This window comes from Cryptomeria japonica, chromosome 3 (genome assembly GCF_030272615.1).
Source record: "Cryptomeria japonica chromosome 3, Sugi_1.0, whole genome shotgun sequence".
NCBI lineage: Eukaryota > Viridiplantae > Streptophyta > Pinopsida > Cupressales > Cupressaceae > Cryptomeria > Cryptomeria japonica.
In genome coordinates this window covers 812,841,666-812,861,240 of record NC_081407.1, presented here as the reverse complement: position 1 = coordinate 812,861,240, position 19,575 = coordinate 812,841,666, and the positions used below count along the sequence as shown (strand labels likewise).

General features: G+C 36.7%; 1 protein-coding gene across 2 annotated transcripts; it reads right to left on the bottom strand.

Moving 5' to 3' along the window:
* Nucleotides 1-13,303: 13,303 nt before the first annotated feature.
* On the bottom strand, nucleotides 13,304-19,237 carry LOC131054349 (formate dehydrogenase, chloroplastic/mitochondrial). 2 transcript variants are annotated; one of them, XM_057988835.2, is made up of 8 exons: nucleotides 18,991-19,237; nucleotides 17,005-17,176; nucleotides 16,034-16,219; nucleotides 15,701-15,903; nucleotides 15,414-15,565; nucleotides 15,176-15,300; nucleotides 14,762-14,874; nucleotides 13,304-13,901 (listed from the first exon to the last, which is right to left on the bottom strand). In XM_057988835.2, exons 1-8 carry the CDS (start codon nucleotides 19,072-19,074, stop codon nucleotides 13,788-13,790), a joined length of 1,149 nt encoding a protein of 382 aa, XP_057844818.1. In that variant the 5' UTR covers nucleotides 19,075-19,237; the 3' UTR covers nucleotides 13,304-13,787. The 2 variants fall into 2 exon arrangements, with proteins under 2 accessions (XP_057844818.1, XP_057844819.2); XM_057988836.2 differs by lacking the exon at nucleotides 18,991-19,237 and adding an exon at nucleotides 18,117-18,146.
* Between the last annotated feature and the right edge of the window lie 338 nt (nucleotides 19,238-19,575).

Here is a 19,575-nt window from a genome sequence, read left to right as displayed (position 1 = left end):
CTTAACCTTTTTCAGTCCTTCTAATAACTAGAAATGTCCTTGCTTGGATCGGATCCTCTTCATCCTTATCCCTGTCCACCTTTGGAATCACTCCTTTTTGTCTATTGTCTATAAACTGGGGATCAATCAATTCACTAACATCATCTTCAACATTAGCAACATTCATTTTTAGATCATAAACCCTGACCTGTTGTAAAGTGAACCTTTGATGTGCCCTCTTCCCGATTTCAAATTCATCACAACAGTTAGCCCAGAAGTCCTCAATATTTGGCACATGAGTGAAGTCTTTTCTCAATGTTAGGTGTGCAGCGGCAAATCACTTGGCATCAAAATTAACTCGAGGTCCATACAATTAAAAAATTCAACTTTTTAAACTCTAATTTTAAATTTAAAGCATCAGAGACTCTATTACGGATGAAATATAACAATTCAATAGGAAAGGAGACATCTGACTGATGTTTATCTCTATCCTTCATATCAATATAAGCTAGTTGCCTGCATATTTCTATCAGAACCTGCCTGTCAAAGGCATACCTCGGCAATTTATAAGGTTCTCCTTCAAAACCTCCTACCCTTCAGTAAGTGAACTTGGGAAATTGTATGAAGTAGCTACCATAAGTGCTTATCAACTACATGGCTTCATATGACAACCTTTTATGAAAAATCCCCCTCAGTTCAAACACCATCCCACCTAGAAATATATCATGCAACTTACGATAATTTTCACAAGACCTATGTTGCTACAAATGTGGGTGATATTCATATATTTTCATGCCATCAATCCATGTTTCATGATGTAAACCAGACCACTACCTAACACATACCAATCAATACAGGAGGTATGATGACATATAGAAGTTCTTACTACCAAAAAAACTCAAACCCTCATGAATCATGTCTGCAATCAATTCTGCCCAATTAATATATCTGTTATCACCAAGGATGACCTGAATGAAGAAGTACATCCAATCTTCCCAATAGAAAGCAATTTGGTTCCCCCTTACTTTGTGTAACATGATGACTATATCCTTTATCTCTCTAATAAAGTGTTCTCATGTTAATGGACTCGGCAGGTGAGAACCTCCCCTTTGAAATTTTAACAGCCAGTTTCTTGCAATGACACTTCTATAGAATGATTTCTTCTTAGAGAAGAGCCCTCAAGACTTACAAACTGTCCAATCCTCATACTGCTCTTTCTCAGGAATTTTCATCATAGAAGCAATGACCTCCCGACTAACCTTGAGTAAAACCTCACCATCCGCACCTTTTATACATCTCTCAACGGGGTCATATATATTCATGCACTCCAGAACCAGCTCAGGACATGACATTGTTGGAGGGAAAGTCGCCACTTCTACTAACCCACTATCTAGAATCTTCTGCATTAAGGGAGAACTGGAAGACTTTTGTGCCCTTTCATGAAATTATCTAAATCTACTGACAATGGGAAAGTATCCCCTAACTCAGTCAAGGAACAAACTAACCATGACTTCTGGTCTATCTTAGGCAATTTTGGTCTCATTTTGGATTTACAAATAGGAAAAAACACAACAGGGTAGACAAACTGAACCAATAGAACTACCGAATAAAACTTTCAAATATGAAATCACAAGAATGGAAGGAATATTTTTAACTCACCTTTCATGAAGAGCTCTGAATTCAAAGGGTCATGAACAGAAAATGTCGCTTGTGCAAATCCTTTACTTACCAAATTGGGCAAATGAAGAAGGCAAGTAATTTTTATTTTTTTTTAAACAAACCTTGAGGACAAGCTTAAAAATTGGTCACACGATTTGCTATGATTTGTAACTGCATACTTATTCGTGCCAAATTACTCCAAAAAGACTTAATTCTGACAATTCATTAATTACAAGTCTTTTCCCTCCATGCTTTTCTTTTAAATGATTATTCTCAAGTATGGATCTTCATCGCGAATCATTCTCTCGAGGTTCACCTTTTAAATCTGGAATATTCTTTATATGATTATTGTTGATGCGACGCTTCTTCATCTCCAAAGCCATCGATTCATTGAACCTTGAACCTTGAACTTTGAACTTCTTGAGAAGCAGTTCAAGAGTTCAAGTTCAAAAGAGCAGAAAAAGACAAACCAAGACAAAGACACCAAAATTCCATGGCTCACATATTACAAGAACAAGATGCAAATAGGACTCGATTTTCAAAACTTTGAACCTTGAACTTTGAACTTTGAAAAGGTTCAATAGTTCAAGTTCAATAACAGTTATTACAAAGACATTGACTCTTTGAAAGTTAAGCCGCAATACTACATACTTCGCTTGAACTTGAACCTTGAACCTTGAAGAGGTTCAACCGATAGGTTCGAGTTCAAGAAAAACTTCAACAAGACAAAACCGAGACTTACACAATCCTAGACTAAATAAAACACTCCTTATTTTGATGATGTGAGAACAAAATGCCTCAGGAAAATGAGGAGGGTAATGGTAAGGATGATGTTTCTCTAGAAGTTGATTAGAAACAATATGGGTCTATGATTGTAGGATTTGTTATATTTGACTACTTCAAGACCGGATATTATGCATGTTGTCTAATTGGTTTCTAGATATCAAGCTAATCCAAAGCAATCTCATGATCAAGCAATAAAAAGAATATTCAAATGTTTGAAAGAAACTCCAAATTTTGGTTTGCGGTACAATAAGAATGATGATTTCACTTTAAAATCATATACATATGCTAATTGGACTAGATGTGTTGATGATAGAAAAAAGTACCAGTGGTGGTGCATTTTTCTTGGGAGACAGATCAGTCTCTTGGCTAAGAAAAAAGCAGGTTTCGGTATCATTATCTATTGCAGAGATGTAATATATTGCAATAGAATTTTGTTGCACTCAGGTCATATAGATGAAGAAAACTCTTAAAGATATTAAGATGTTATATGATGAAGCAATTCCTATTACATGTGTGACAATACATGTGCAATTAACATTTCAATGAATCAGATAATGCATTCAAGGACTAAACACATTTCTATCTGGTATCATTTCCTAAGTGAGAAAGTTATAGAGAAGGAAGTAAAATTGGATGTATGTGCCTACAAAGGATCAAATTGCAGACATCTTTACCAAGGCACTAGTGAAGGATACCTTTAAGTATCTAACACATAATTTAGGGGTTATTTCCCCTTCTTCAAACTAGATGTATAGAAGTGGTGCATCTTTCTAGGGGGAGAATCAAAGTTTATCTTTTGTCACCTAGATTAATGTGGTGTTTTCTCTCAGGGGGAGAAATGGAGGTTGTGATTATCCCTGTCAGAGGGAGTGTTGCAATTATTAGAGTTTTACATTTTACAATTGGGGAGAGAGTTATTGTTTTCACCATTATGGCCTTTGTCCTTGATGTCAAAGAGGGAGAGAGATATAGTAAGAGGGAAAGAGATATTGTTGGAGTGAGTTTATTGTTGATTGGTGGTACAAGTGTTACCATCAATGAAAAAGGGGGAGATTGTTGGAAACTTGAGTTGTGTTGTGTATGTTGTCATTGATGTCATCCTGTTTGGTGTTGTCATTGATGTCACTATGTTTGGTAATGGTGCAGTAACGGTTAGAAGGGACCTCAATGAGATCTATCTAGACCGTGCAATAAGAGTAAACACAATGAAAGCAAAACAAGATGATGGAGGAAATGCAGAACTGATTGATTATATCATGAAAATTGTTTGCAATCTGCCGACAACATGCGGGCTACAAGATTTGGCTTACTGGCCTGATACAAACATGATCAATTACAGTCTCGGTCAATATCGGACCACTTAACCTCAAGATATATCTTTCTCGTTCTAACAACTTGCTACTACAAGCTAAATTAAATTGATTTATATGGTCTAGAGGGATCTGGTCGGCCCAAGAAGAATCAAACAACGATGAACATGATGAAACGTGTAAAACCACCAGGTCAACCTTTGTCAATGAAAATCCTCTAGAAAATCCAAAGGAAGAAGGGCAGATTAGAGGGAATGTCGGCCACATGCCAAGGAATGCTGGAAACAACAAACAGGAGATCTGAAAATTATGGAAAGGATTTGCAAGATTCGTCAATAGCAAATAGGTCCAAGTAGTTCCAGTGTTCTAAGCCATAAATCTATCTTAGAATCCGGAAGTGATAACTTACCAGAAAATTATCCAAATGTCTTGTTGTTTAGGAATAAGAAAGATAATCAAGTTTACAAGCAAAATCCATCTCTGCAAGATTTGGTGAGCAAAAGAAAGAAAATGCAGAGAGAAATGCTAAAACTACAAAACAGAAAACAAATTGAAAGAAATGTTTTGGTTGATGCAAGATTGCCAAGAACTGGGGATGCTCCTGCATCAGACATCGGGGTTTGTTTAAAAAAAGTGAGTCCCTCACTTTGCTGGGGTTAGAGGAAAAACAAGGTGGTCCACCTCTTCCTAAGGGATTCGAGATGAATCTTGAGATGGTCTGTCCTTCCATTTCACAAGATATTCCTTGTACTAACTTCTCCAGGTACTACGCCCAATCCTACTGTCCAAAATACCTTCAATCTGCTTTGGTTCCTTTCGGGGCAACTTCTTCTCCAAGTCTGCAATACTGAATTATGATTCATGATACTGGTGTAGAACTGCAATGTTGAATATAGGTGAAATATTCAAACTATCCAATAGCTCCACTTCATATGCATTTCTAGCACTGAATTTCCTCAAGATCTTGCATAGTCCAAACTTTCTCATTTGCAACTTGTTATAGGTTCCGACTGGAAATATTTCTTTTCTCGAGTACACCATCACTTCATCGCCAACTTCAAATTCCTTATGTCTTCTCTTCTCGTCTGCTTTCTCCTTATACTTGTTGTTCATATCCTCCAATTGTTTAACCTGAATATGCAAGGCCTTCATGTGATCTGCAAATTCTTCTGCTTCTGCACTATGCTTGTCTTCATTACTGATATCCCTCAATTCTGATATACCTCTAGGGTGTGCTCCAGTAACAATCTCAAAAGGTGTTCTTCTAGTACTCTTGTTCACTGAATTGTTGTAGGCAAACTCTTCTTGTGCAAGAATCAAATCCCAGCTTTCGGTTTTCTCCCCAACTAAGCATCTCAACAAATTTCCCAAACTCTTGTTTACTACCTCTATCTGTCCATCAATCTGTGGGTGAAAAGTAGAATTGAATTTCAAATATATCTTCATCTTCTTCCAAAGTGTCCTCCAAAAATAACCAACAAACTTAGTATTGCCGTTTGAAACTATGCTCTTAGGTAATCCATGTAATCTCGCCACTTTCTTGAAAAATAAGTCAGCTATATGCACTGCATCTGATGTCTTCCTACAAGGTATGAAATGAGCCATCTTTGAGAATCTATCCACCACCACAAATGTAGAATCATTCACTCTCTGTGTCTTAGGCAATCCAAGTAGGAAATCCATTCTTATATCCTCCCAAGGTCTCTCTGGAACTGTCAAAGTCTTATACAATCCCACATTGTAACTACTACCTTTTGCAACTTGACAAACTCTACAACTCTGCACAAATTTCTCGACGTCCTTATGAATCTGAGGCCAAAAGTAATGTTCACTCACCAATGCTATTGTTTTGTCAATACCAAGGTGTCCGGATAATACTCCACTATGCTTCTCCTTTATCAGATTCTCCCTCACAAAAATCTTAGGTATGCACAACTGAACACCTCATAATAGCATCCCATCTAGAATAAAATAATCCAACCACTTACTTCTATCTACCATAACCGGTGCTCTACATGCTTTCCAAGGTTCTGCAAAATCTTGGTCATCATCATACAAGGTATTCAATTCCTCAAATCCTAACACTGTCACTCTCATCTCAGTCAGCAAACTTTTTCTTCTACTCAATACATTAGCAACTTTGTTTGAATTTCTACTCCTATGCTTCAACACAAAGATGTAACTCTACAAGAACTCTACCCATCTCATATGTCTCTGATTCAACTTACTTTGACTGTTCAAATATTGCAAGGCTTGATGATCGGTATACAACACAAACTCATTAGGCAATAGGTATTGTCTCCACTTCTTCAAGGCTTGAACTATGGCATCAAATTCTTGATCATACACTAGATATATCCTCATGGCATCATTCAACTTTTCACTGAAATAAGCTACTTCTCTTCCTTCCTGACTCAACATGGCTCCAATTGCATTCCCACTTGCATCACAGTCTACTTGAAATACTTTGTTGAAATCTGGTAAAGCTAAAACAGGATGCTCAGTCACCTTCTGCTTCAACAATTCAAAACTCTTATTTTCTTCGGTTGTCCACTTGAATTCTTTCATATCTCCTCTCATTGTCTCAGTCATAGGAATACAAACTAAACTGGAATTTCTGATAAAATTATGTAGAAACTAGCCAATCCATGAAATGATCTAACTTCTCCAATGCTTTCCGGTGTAGGACATTCAACAATTGCTTTTACCTTCTTAGGGTCCATCTTCAATTCATCCGCAGATATCACAAATCCCAAATAGACTAACTCTTCCTTCATGAAACTGCACTTCTTAAGATTTATTAGCAACTTATCTTCTCTCAACCTCTGCAAAACTTGTCTTTAATGCAGCAAATACTCAGGTCTTTTATTTTACTGAAAATTAGAATGTCATCCAAATACACAATAACAAACTTACCCAAGAATTTCTTCAATACCTCATTCATCAACTTCATGAAAGTACTTGGCGCATTAGTCAACCCAAAAGGCATTACCAACCATTCATACAATCTTTCATTTGTCTTAAATGTTGTCTTCCACTCATCTCCTTCTCTGATTATGATCTTATGATATTCACTCTTCAAGTCTATCTTTGTGTAGTATTAGGCTCCACTCAAGTAATCCATTATGTCATCCATCCTAGGCAAAGGAAATTGGTACTTCACTGTGATCTTGTTTATTGCTATCGAATTGGTACACATCCTCCATTCTCCATTCTTCTTAGGTGCTAACATGGCTGGAACTGCACAAGGACTCAAACTTTCTTGGATCAAACCTTTCTTCAACAATTCTTGCACTTGTTTATTCAACTCTTCATTCTTTGTCGATGTCATCCGATGTGCAGCTTTGTTAGGCAAACTAGCTCTGGGAATCAGGTCCATGGAATGATTGATACCTCTCATAGGTGGTAATCCATTAGGCACATTATCTGAAATGATATATTTATACTCTATCAGCAACTCTTTTATCTCCTTTGGTTGTTCTTCATGCTCTGGGTTCTTAGTCTTCTTAGGAACTAAGGCAAAACACACGTTCTCATGTCTCATTCCATCTAGGAATTTCCTTCCATCCACCAAACAGATTCTAGCATTCATACAGACTTCACTCTTCAAGGGCTCCTCCAAGGGTAACAAGGTTTGTTTCATCCCATTTGCGACAATAGTGTATATGTTCTTTCTTCCATCATGTATTGCCTATCTATCAAACTGTCAAGGTCTTCCTAACAAAATGTGATAGATATCCATAGGCATAATATCACACAAAACTTCATCATGATAATTTCCAATTTTCAATTTTACCAAGAATTGCTCACGTACTAACAACTTACGATCATCTTGAATCCATACTATTTGGTAAGGCTTAGGGTGTCTCAATCTTTCCAACTTCAATTTATTCACCATCTCTTCTGAAACAAGATTATTTGAACTACCACTATCAATAACTACTTTAGAGCACTTACCGGATACCTTACATTTGGTCTCGAACAAATTTCTCCTTTGCAAGGGTTCTTCATCCTCTTTGGTATGACACACAGCTCTTCTCATCATCAACAATTCTCCATCTTCTGGTTTGTTAGCTGATCCAACAGGGTCTTCTTCTACCAATGTTCTCTATCTTCTTACACTCAAAATCGCGATGTCCTTCTCCTCCACACTTAAAGAAAGTTCCTCTAAACACTCTCTTATCTTGTCTTTTGTCATCCCTTCTATAACGTTCATTCCGGTAACTATCAAGTTTTCTTCTTCGGTAGAAATTTTTGTCATCCTTTCGGTATGAACTACCATATTTGCTTACTTCCTTGTCCTTGTTCTGATCTGTACAGGTTCCTCTTCCTCCTTGAAATCTTCCTCCTAAAAACCTTCCACCTCTACCTTTCTGTCTCTACTCAAGTCTTTTGTTCAACTTCCCTTCTTCTTTCAAGGCATATTGGTAAGCTTCTTCAACACTCTGCAACTTGATCAAACTGAGTTCATCTTGTATAGACATCTGCAATCCATTCAAATATCTCACAACTTGTTCAATCTCATCATCGATATGTCTGGATCTGATATTCAACGTGTAGAATACTTCAGTATACTTCTTCACACTTGATTCATTCTGCTTCAGGTTCTGCAACTTTCAAAACATATTTACTTGGTAATCAACCGACATAAACTTCGATTTCAACTTGGCAACCATCCGCTCCCATGATTTGATATTCTCTTTGCCTCTTCTCTATCTATCAACTTGTAAATGTTCCCACCAAAGAGATGCATGACCTTTCAACCTAGTGCAAGCATATTTCACCTTTCTTTCTTCCACGGTGTTCTAAAAATCAAAATAATTCTCCATCTCCGAGATCCAATCCATTAATTCATCCAAATCCAACTTACCATCATACTCTGGTGGGGTAAAATGTGGTTTGGTGTTCGCCCTACTCAAAACCATTAAGAACCTCTCTTCATCTGGATCAATCGCTGGTGGGTTTGCTACTTGTTCTGTTGGTGCTTCTTCTTCATCTTCGCTCACATCTTTAATATGTTGACCTCTTCTCTGGGTTGTTTCAACAACTTTCAACCAGGCTGCAATTCCTCTCAACATTTACATCACAGTAGGGTGTGCATTCCCACACACTCCACCATTCCTATCTCCTCTTTGTGCCATCTTCACACCAGTCCTCTGCAACTGCAGGTCGGATCCACAATCCGCCACCCCACAACAAAAATCTTCAGGACAACGCAATCTCCAAAACAAAATCTTGCTCTGATACCACTTGGTGCAGTCACGGTTAGAAGGGACCTCAATGAGATCTATCTGAACCGTGCAACAAGAGTAAACACAACGAAAGCAAGACAAGATGATGGAGGCAATGCATAAATGATTGATTATATCATGAAAATTGTTTACAATCTGCTGACAACATGTGGGCTACAAGATTCGACTTACTGGTCTGATACAAACATGCTCAATTACAGTCTCGGTCAATACCGAACCTCTTAACCTCAAGATAGATCTTTCTCGTTCTAACAAATTGCTACTACAAGCTAAATTACATTGATTTATATGGTCTAGAGGGATCCAGTCGACCCAAGAAGAATCAAACAACGATGAACATGATGAAACGTGTAAAACCACTAGGTTGGCCTCCGCCAATGAAAGTCCTCTGGAAAATCCAAAGGAAGAAGTGTAGATCAGAGGGAAGGTCGGCCACATGCCAAGGAATGTTGGAAACAACTAACTAGAGTTCCGCAAGCTATGGAAAGGACCCACAAGATTCGCCAATAGCAAATAGGTCCAAGCAGTTCTGGTGTTCTAAGCTAGAAATCTGTCTCGGAATTCGAAAGTGATAACTTGTCAGAAAATGATCCAAGCGTCCCGTGGTTCAGGAATAAGGAAGATAATCAAGTTTACAAACAAAATCCAACTCTGCAAGATCCGATGAGCAAATGCAATAAAATGCAAAAAGAAATTCTAAAACCGCAAAACTAAAAACAAACTGAAAGAAATGTTTTGGTTGATGCAAGATTGCCAAGAACTAGGGATGCCCGTGCATCAGGTAGTTGCAATTGTTCAGTTGTGTCAATGTTGTAGTTGGCCCGAAAATAAGTGTTCAATTGTTGTTATATTGTCTAGTGGTGATGTTGAGTAAGTATGAGGTGTTTCCAAAAGGCTAGAGTATTGGAAGTTACAATATGCAGGAAAGAGTATTTAATCTTTTATGGAAGAATGCTCTGCATTCCTTCAGTTCTTGATGATGATGGCTTGCAGTTCTGGATATAATTTCTACATTTTGTGGATGTTGTACTATCATGATTTTAGGTTCTCAATTGCTCAGATGATGTAGTTGGTTGTGGTGGTTTGCTGACAATGAGGTTGTCTGTTAGAACCGGTTCAGAGAACGCTCTGCTATGTTGTTTTAAGTGTTGCGGCTTGGAGGACATTTTCATACAGTTTTGTGCAATGTTCCAAGTCATATTTCTAGCGTTGAATTGATTGGCAAGTGAAGTTACGTTGTTTTGTGTTTAGTGTTGTCGGCTATGTTGGTCTCTAGCTGACTCAGGTGGTGTATCTTATCTGGATCATACCTTTTTGGTTTGGATATGCTTTGGAGGTTGAATTAGGATGTTGATATGGGTCTCATAGTGGCATGTGTAGATCCTCATTGAGTATTTTGCATTGGGTGATATTTTTGGGTCGACGGGTTAATGTGTTTCATTGTTGTTCCACATGCTAAAGTCGATGCCTACTTTGGTGGATATTCTAACATGTGCGGTTTGTTGGAACTGGCTTAGAAAGATGCATTGTGATGTATTTGGGTCCCCTTTATCTCTTGGAGTGGACTGCATTACGTATTTTTGGTCCAAGCGGCCGACTTTATGTGATTTATATATACTCTATTTGTGGTTGACCTAGTTGAGGGTTTCAATGTATAATCTTGTATAATGAAAGTGTGGATGTGTGACTTGTTGGATGTGAATTATATGCAAGTAGCAAAATTGTGAATTTCAGTTTTTGATGAGCTTTGATGATTATATCTTTAGTACGATAGTGTGTTGAGAAAGTAAATGAAGACAAAGATGTTTGCTATGATATTGTTCGCTTGACACAGTGTTCAAGGATAGTTTCATGATCAAGAGATTTTGTTCATTACAATTCATTATTCCCTATACCTATTGCAAGATAGTGTCTTTTGGTAGCGTGTGCGGTTCTTTGTATCTTGCTCTAGAACAATGCACTTCAGCAATGCAAGTCTTTTGCATCTTTCCCTAAGGTTGCTTGCCTTAGTTTTGCAAGTCCAAGCAGGTGTAGTGATCTCCTTTACCTTGAGCCTAAAACATTGTAAACAATTATTCATATTGTGAGTGTGATTTTCACCATGGTTTTTTCCCTCTTATGGTTTCCACACAAATCCGATGTTCTTGTGTGTGTTGTGGTTTGTGCTTTCATGTTTCATAGTTCCAAAGATAATTTAATTGTGCTTTGAAGTTTAAAGAATTATTAATAATTTGTTTTAAGGTGTGGACTGATCCAACAAAGAAATAGTTCCCAACAAAGAAGATAATTCTTTCAAAGAATATCATTAATACCATACCAAGGAAAATAAATAATTGTAACAAGAATAAGAGAGAAACCACCAAAATACAATTATTAATTGTCCTAAAATTGTAAAGATATAAAAGGCAACAACACAGCCCTTTAGGAAGTTAACTAACCAACAATTGGAACAATGACTAAAAACATATCACAATAAATCACTTTTTATCCATTTGGAAATTGACTCTATTGTTGAAAGAAATGATAGTCACATGAACAAATCAAACCATCTCATGACTTGTGTCCAAAGACCTATAGCATGCTATCAAATTGCTTACACTAATCTAAATGGAACCTATAAGTGTCTAACATACTTGTAGAAACTTCTCAATACTTGTAGCATCTTCCAAATGCCCACAACAATCACCAATATTACCTAACATGCTATAAAACACCAACAACAATCTCCAAGATACATGTAGCATAGTATAGAATACTTGCAACAACTTTGTATACACCTATATCACTACATTTATGTCATTATCAACCACACATAGCTTTGAACATAGGGAGCATCATGTATCTGACCTTTACATTGGTACTACTATTAACATATTGTTCAACATGGGGGGCATTGACCTTCCTCCTTTTACACACTATTGTACCTTATTGCATTGTATTGCCCATATGGGACCTCTTATTCAAGTCCTCACAATTACAAATTATATTATTATGCTCATTTGAGCCACTACATTTGGAAGTATTCCGTTGAGCACTCTCCTTTCTATATGTGAGCCATTAGCTCTTTTAATTGCTCCATTCCTTATTTTGGGACCTACTAGAGAGTTGCTAGCCTTACTAAACTTTGTGTTCGATACTTTTGGATGTTGCATTCTAGTGCACATGCCTATCCTAAAGCCTTTAAGCCTTTAAGTATTTATGCAGGCATTAGCAAGCCACCATGGGCCACACCACCAATATGTTGTCTATATTAGCAACAACATTCTTATTCACTAATACAATCTCCTACCCATGTGCTTACAATCTCTACAATCATTGTTAGATACATATATTGCTATATGATTATATGCTTTGATTATGTTTTACTGTTTTTTTCCTTTTCCAACAATTCCTTGTATCCTACAAATACAACCAATTAATGGAAAAGGGGAAGACAGAGGAAAGGGCATATCTGATCACTAATGTTCCTGTGTTTATATGGTGTTTACAAATGCTATAGACACATCTTATTAAAAAAATACCTTGAAGGAAAACACACATGATCACATATTCACAAGATCTAATACTTTACACAGACCTGATGATGATATCCTTAAGTGCCTAAAACTTTACATGTATATTTGTGAGTGCATGCTGACTCCAGAATTCGCATGCAACTCAAAGTTAGGACACGCCAAATTAACGCCTTATTTTGATAGTGAAATAAAAAAAGGCCTCTGCCTTCACATCAAGATATCCATCACTGTTACAACAGCCACAACACAAAAACCATAAACACCCCATAAGCAAATAATACCCATGTACATGAAGATCAACACTAGGAACTTGACACACATTAATAGTATGAATGGACACTGTGTTCCAATCATGTCATCTGAAAGGGTAAAAGTCGATCCAATAGAAAATTCTAATTCTAAATCAAAATACTAAATGTCGAGGTACCATTTATCCATCATATTACCCATTAAATTAAGTTCTGTTTTTGTGGGCACTGCTGAAGTGGGGATGTTTGTCCCGGGTAAAGAACCTGACCTAATTTGATGCTAGATGAATAACTGTTCATATTAACCAGAGGGGAACAATAATAAATGCATTTTGCACATCACACACATGGACTGAGACACGGGTGCCATGAAGAATTCAAGCAATACATAGTAATATATGACAAAATAAAGATCTTAGGAACTTAATCATGCTGCATCCATACATCATAGGACCAAATAAACAGCTTTAAACATCAAGGCATCCATCGCCAATATAACAGACAGTATATAAGATATAACACAGCTGAAATTTGCCAAAACTTAAAACCTGAGGTTGAGAATTTGACAGATATATTAATCATACGAACAGAAGTAAGCCTGACAAATTCAATACTTGAAGCCAAAGAAATGTATTCCTCACTTAGCAAATAAACACAAATACCTTACAGTGAGAAAGCCGCATTCCTCATTCTATGAAATAAATGGCAATGCAAGAGCAGTATGATATATAAATCAAATCAACTCATTACCAGCAGCAAAAAGTAGGGTCTCGTTAGCACATGGCTCTTATTTCAGGTTATCCTGAATTAGACAACTAGATGAAAGCTTCATACCACCTTCAAATTATTTCCTAGTGCATTATTCTAGGCACTACTAGTCTCTGCAATGTATGACTGCAAAAACTTGAGATCCTTGTTTTATTAAGGCTGAAACTGAATTGCTGATCAATATTTTTGTACCAGTTCTTGCTCGTGGTTCAGAATTAACCAGTCCCAAATGTGAAAAACTATAGCTAATTCTGACTTAACGAGATATCCTTATAGATACTGGCTGGCTAGCTTTCCATCCTTGACCATATAGTTTTGTGAAGGAAAATCTTCACCCTTGAAGTATTTGTCCAGCATATCCTTCGTTCCTGCTGCATACCTTATCTGCAAACACATTTATTTAGTCAAAACTTCCTATTATCTTCATATTCAGAAGAGATATTTTCACTTTCCATGAGGGAGTGTCCTTGAGGGTTCAGGTGAAAACCATGTTACACTCCAGTACACTGTTAAAAAGGAAAGAACAGGGACATCCATTTTATTAGGAGACACCTAGGGACGCCCTGTCATCTACAGGATGCAGAAGGTCCCTTGAGCATTCCATACACCATATGCTACAACCAAATAAAATCACTTTTGATAAACAAAATAAAAAAGCATATCTTTTTTAGTTTGGAAACCTACAGTGTACAAGAAATACCATTTAAAATATAAACTACCATTTAAAATCTCAACTTTCCCAAACCAGTCCACATTGTGACTCGTCAAACATACTTCCTTCCTTCTACAAAATAGATTGTTTATTCAACTGTTTTTCTACATGATTTGCAATCAGTTCTATAACAACGATTCCTAGTCCTTGTATTGTAGAATCACAAAAAAAATTAAAATTCTACAGATATTACATATATGTTTTGAAGTAAATTAAACTAAAAACAAATACATTTCAGCTTCTTTTACTTAAAAGAATAAACATTATATAGTTTTTCAGTAGCCATCTCCCCACAATCCACAATATCCAGGTAAAAACTTAAACCATCCCCATCCCCGAACTCAGAGAACTGCTGCCTATTTTTAGTTATTACAAGAATAAGAATATTGAACCTTCATCCCATGGAGGAAGTTGCAATAGGATGGATATCTCTTCTTTTGTTTTTTAATTAATGAAACAATTGCCTTAACCAAAAACTAGTAAAAAACCAAAGAGCTGAAATTAATAACAAATTTAGCAAAAACACACACACCTGAGCATCTATCGTAGTCCCAGATATATGAGGAGTCATGGCATGGTTGGGCATGGAGCGCCATGGATGATCTTTGGGAGCTGGTTGGGGAAACCAAACATCTCCACTATAACCTGCATTGCAAGGTTCCCTTATGTCAGGAACTTCCTCCACTATCACTACTCTCAAGATTAAGCCATTCTCACAAGCAGAAACAAACAGCTGAGGTATTGCAAACTCTTTTCTTATTGACTCCACATTCTGAGGACTGACTGCCAAGGCACCTAGGATAAAGATTTTGTTGCAACCTTAAAATACTCTACATAGAAATTTATTTTTGCTCTCCTTGCAAGCAAAAGAATTGTTTGATGAAGCATTTTGTGTTTATTATTTAAGACAACATAAATAGAAAGGGATTGAAGAACTGCAAAGAACCTCCAATATGTCCACTTGCAGAAGCATCAGCAACTGCTTGAGCATCCATGATTGCACCTCGTGCATTGTTCACAATCAGAACGCCCTTCTTCATTTTGCTAATTTTTTCCTTGTCAAACATTCCCCTAATGGAACCAGTAGATAAGATTGTCATGCACACACATACGAAGATATAGTTTGTTTTCTCTGACTGAATAAATGAGATAATCAATATTGTATTATGAATTTAGTAACATACCTAGTCTTGTCAGAAAGAGGCATGTTGATGACAACTACATCACATTTAGGAAGCATATCATCAAGATTTTTCTCCCAAGTTGCCCCTGTTTCCTTTTCCAACTCTGGTCCAATTGAAAGACGGTCATGGTAGAGAAGCTTACAGTTGAAGGGCTGTGGAGGAAAATTCACAAAAAAGGTCAATTGCAAAGGGCCATCATTCACTTTCAGCAAAACATATTGCATTTATCAGTGGAATATATAAGAAAGTGTTCAAAATGCAATAGACACATGTCCCAATAATACTACCTTCAATCTTTTGAGTAATTCTTTGCCGATTCGACCAGCACCAACAGTACCTATAGTTTTCCCTTCGAGATCATATGACCTGTATGAAACAGCAGCTACATTCCAGTCGCCCTCAACAATCTGCTTATACCCAGGAACGAAATTGCGTACCAATATGAGAATACGCATGAGTTCATCTTCTGCCACTGACACCACATTACTTCCTGAAAAATTCAGTACAAAGCAACAATTAAATTATAAAGAAATAGAACCAAATGTTACACACTGGAAATTCTCTCATGGACCTGGTCAACAGCACATAAATATAGAGTTCAGATATTATGAGACTAGTACCTGTAACTTCTGCGACAGTCAAACCAGCTTCTGCTGCAGCATTGAGATCAATATGGTCAGAACCTATACCAGCTGTGAGAAGAAGTTGTAAGTTCTTTGCCTTCTTGATCCGCTCTGCGGTCACATAGGCTGGATGGAAAGGCGTAGTAATCAGAACATGCAAGTCAGGAATGTGCTTTTCAAGCTCTGCAAACAAACATAAAATACATTAAAAATTTGTAAGCCAGCTTTGCAAAAAGAAAGGGATTCAGTTAATGCAAACAAAACCTTAACTTCAAATACCACAGCCAGTATATAGAAATAAAGATAAATTGATGAAAACTCAAGTATAAGTTGAGAACATGATCCCAAATTTCACAGGATCCAAAGCTACATATGCTTCTTATCCCAATCAAAACGAGAAAACTGGGTGAACACTGTACCCAGTTGTAGACATAGGAATTCACATTACTTATGATGAAATGAAACAGGGCACACTTAAATCAGGGATTGCTTCTAAGCCAAACCCTCCACATATGCAGCTTGCCATTGAATCTTATGAAAATACTACAATCAAAACTAAATAAAATGCAAAAAGCTAACAACTAATTTGGTGTTTTGTCATCCATTTCATTAACTTTATACTGTCAAGTTTATATAAATTGATATCTATCTCTGGAGGTTAGCACCATCACGTGACAATTCAAAGCTCTAGCTGGTGATCTTGAATTAAATTTGTAAGGCTCACTACACCTGCACAGATAACCTGTAGGCTGATGACAAAAATAAATGCACAAAGAAACAGAGCAGTTAAGCTTCAACAGTTTGAAGAGAGTTTGTGAATTACATACATGTGTAAAAATGGTTTATCATAACTTTCAATGGCATCCGTAGTTGTACATATTGATATTACAACTTAAGGCTAATCTTTATATAAGGCAGACTGATATAATGCAGAAAGTAAAAGAAATAGTTGGCATGATTGAACTTACCACAGTTGGGGCCTTCCTTGTCATCAGTTACAATGTACTGATGTCCATTCGATTCTAGCCATTCTTTTATACCCAGAGAATTTTCCACGCAGCCAAGGAAGTTGGGATTCTGCGAAGCATATTCATTGGCCTTGTAGAAGACCCCAACAATTTTATTAGGTCCTGCAGGAGCCTGCAAGACATGATCAATGAAAATCAGAATCCGAGGAGAAAAGGGCAACCCATGATTTTATCATTCAAGGTGCTTATAACTCTGATCCCTTACTAGGTCGTGAACAAGGGCAAACAACATAAGACCGGATAGACTAGAAGAAAAGCAAACAAAAATAACATCAGTACTTCATTAATCTTGTAATACCAAGGCAAGATACCAACTGGTCACAACGTACAGACTGTATTGGACTCGCAGTAGGTCAAAACACAGAAGGAGATTAGTTAGGGATCACAGAAATGAAACAAGAACAGATATAAAGTTTAGACCCACAATATGCCCATCCTTAAAACCAGTACAAATTAAGCCATATGTAGGTATACAAAAGATACTTGGGGAATGAAAAAGGAAAAGGATAAATAACATATATAATGGGGTTGTCCTACAACCAAATTGGGAACTATCCAGAAGCATGTGAAATAAGAGAAGAGAAATCAAGAAAAGAAATTGGAGAAGCACAGGCAATCGTAACTCACAACCTAATAATCTAGAGGAAAGCCTAGAATCCCAAAATGCACCGACGGTCTGTGAGGAGAAGCTCAATTTAGAAGTTGGTTTTGGACAGTATCAAAGTTTTCAGATATTTTATGGTGACTGGCCTAGTGACAAGTTGGAGCAATTTTGCAGAAACAACCAACGGTCAAGCTCCTGTGGGTATGCTCCATTGAAATTAGAGAGGCCTTTTTAGACTAAATTGATCTGCAGGACCTATCAAAGAGTATTTACTCAGTGCTATATCTACATTCATGGGAAAGAAAGACAAAAGATGATCACAAAATTTTCACAGGTTGCATCCTCGTAATTATAGATCAACTAAAATTAAAATGAAAATAATAGACAGTTTTGAGTCGTAATGATTAATGATTCAGGAAGAAAATAGTATTGAGTTCTTTGCATCTACATCTACTTTTGGCATCACTCTCTATGATCCATCACCAGGAAGAAAAGAAAATATTGTGATAGGTTTCAGAGTTAGATTCTTTAAAAGAAGAAAGATAATGAAAATTTATAATTTTTATCAATCTTCGTATGATCCTGAATTGCCAAAACATCCATTTGAATTAAGCTCCATTCAGAAAGGGCCACCTAAGTCAAAGTAACATATCATCATCACCATTATCCTATGACTATTAGGTGTAAAGCTCTAAATAATTGCTAGAAAACTCACTAATGCCAAAATATAGGAAAAAAAAACATGGTTAAATTTTTTTACAGGGTATATCCAAGTATGGATCAACCACAATTAAAAAAACTAAAAAGGGGGGGAAACCATGACATTTATTTTTTATTTATGTATTTTCGGGAGCTGATTCTCGTCTGGCACATCATCCAACTCAAACGAGCTCCTTATACAAAAGACCACAAACAAAAGTCAGCGCAGAACATACAGACCATTAGAATCCTTTCATAGCAGAACCAGAGCTCTTAGTCCTACATACAAGAAAATCAAAACCCATATCTGCCCATGACAATTAGATGTAAAACAAATAATATTAAAAGAAAGAAAAATCTAAGCCCAATCAAAACAAAAGTCTTGATCACAAAATTTAACTCTAATTGCTTCAAACCACAACACGCACTTGTAGCTCTCCAGAATTTTGCCCACCCAACACAAAACTTACGAAATTCAGTAAAAAAAACCCCCAATCCATCTTTAGTTCTGAAAAAATTCATCAAAATTTCACCCACACACTTCAATTTCAAAACTCAGAAAAATTTCAGCAGCCATTTCGAGTTTCTAATTGGGGAAAAAAAAGCTTACAATGATTACTTACATGCAATGCTCTGATGGAAGAGAGTGGAGAAAAAGCCTGTGCTGCAGACTTAACAGCTCTCTTGCTAGCCATCGCCATAGCCATTGTCACACACTTCAATTGACGAGTGAAATTCAAATATTATCAAGCTAATCAGTGTAAAGCAGTGTTAAACTATGGGAAAGAAATGGTAATATATATATAGGGAAGGAGGGTATGGAAGATCCACGAAGGCCTAGAATAGGTCATACCTAGGGAGAATGGATAAACGTCAAGCCACGCCGGCCAAGGCGCCACTTATCAATTTAGTGTTGGATACGTCTTAATCAGTTTGTGGTTGTGATAACGACTTGAACAGAAGAGCTGGGCATCCGAAGTGGAGTCCTGCGGAGCAAAGCCTATGAATAAGCCTACAAAAATAATGATAAGAACTTTCTATTTTGAAATAATATGAAAAGAAGGTACAAAAATATATTATTATGTTAAAACTAATTGTTTATATTATTATGATAGAAATTTATATTTGTAAATAATATAAAAAAAGCATAAATATATATATTATATTCATAGAAAGCAAGGGTGACTCGACTCGACTCGGGACTCACG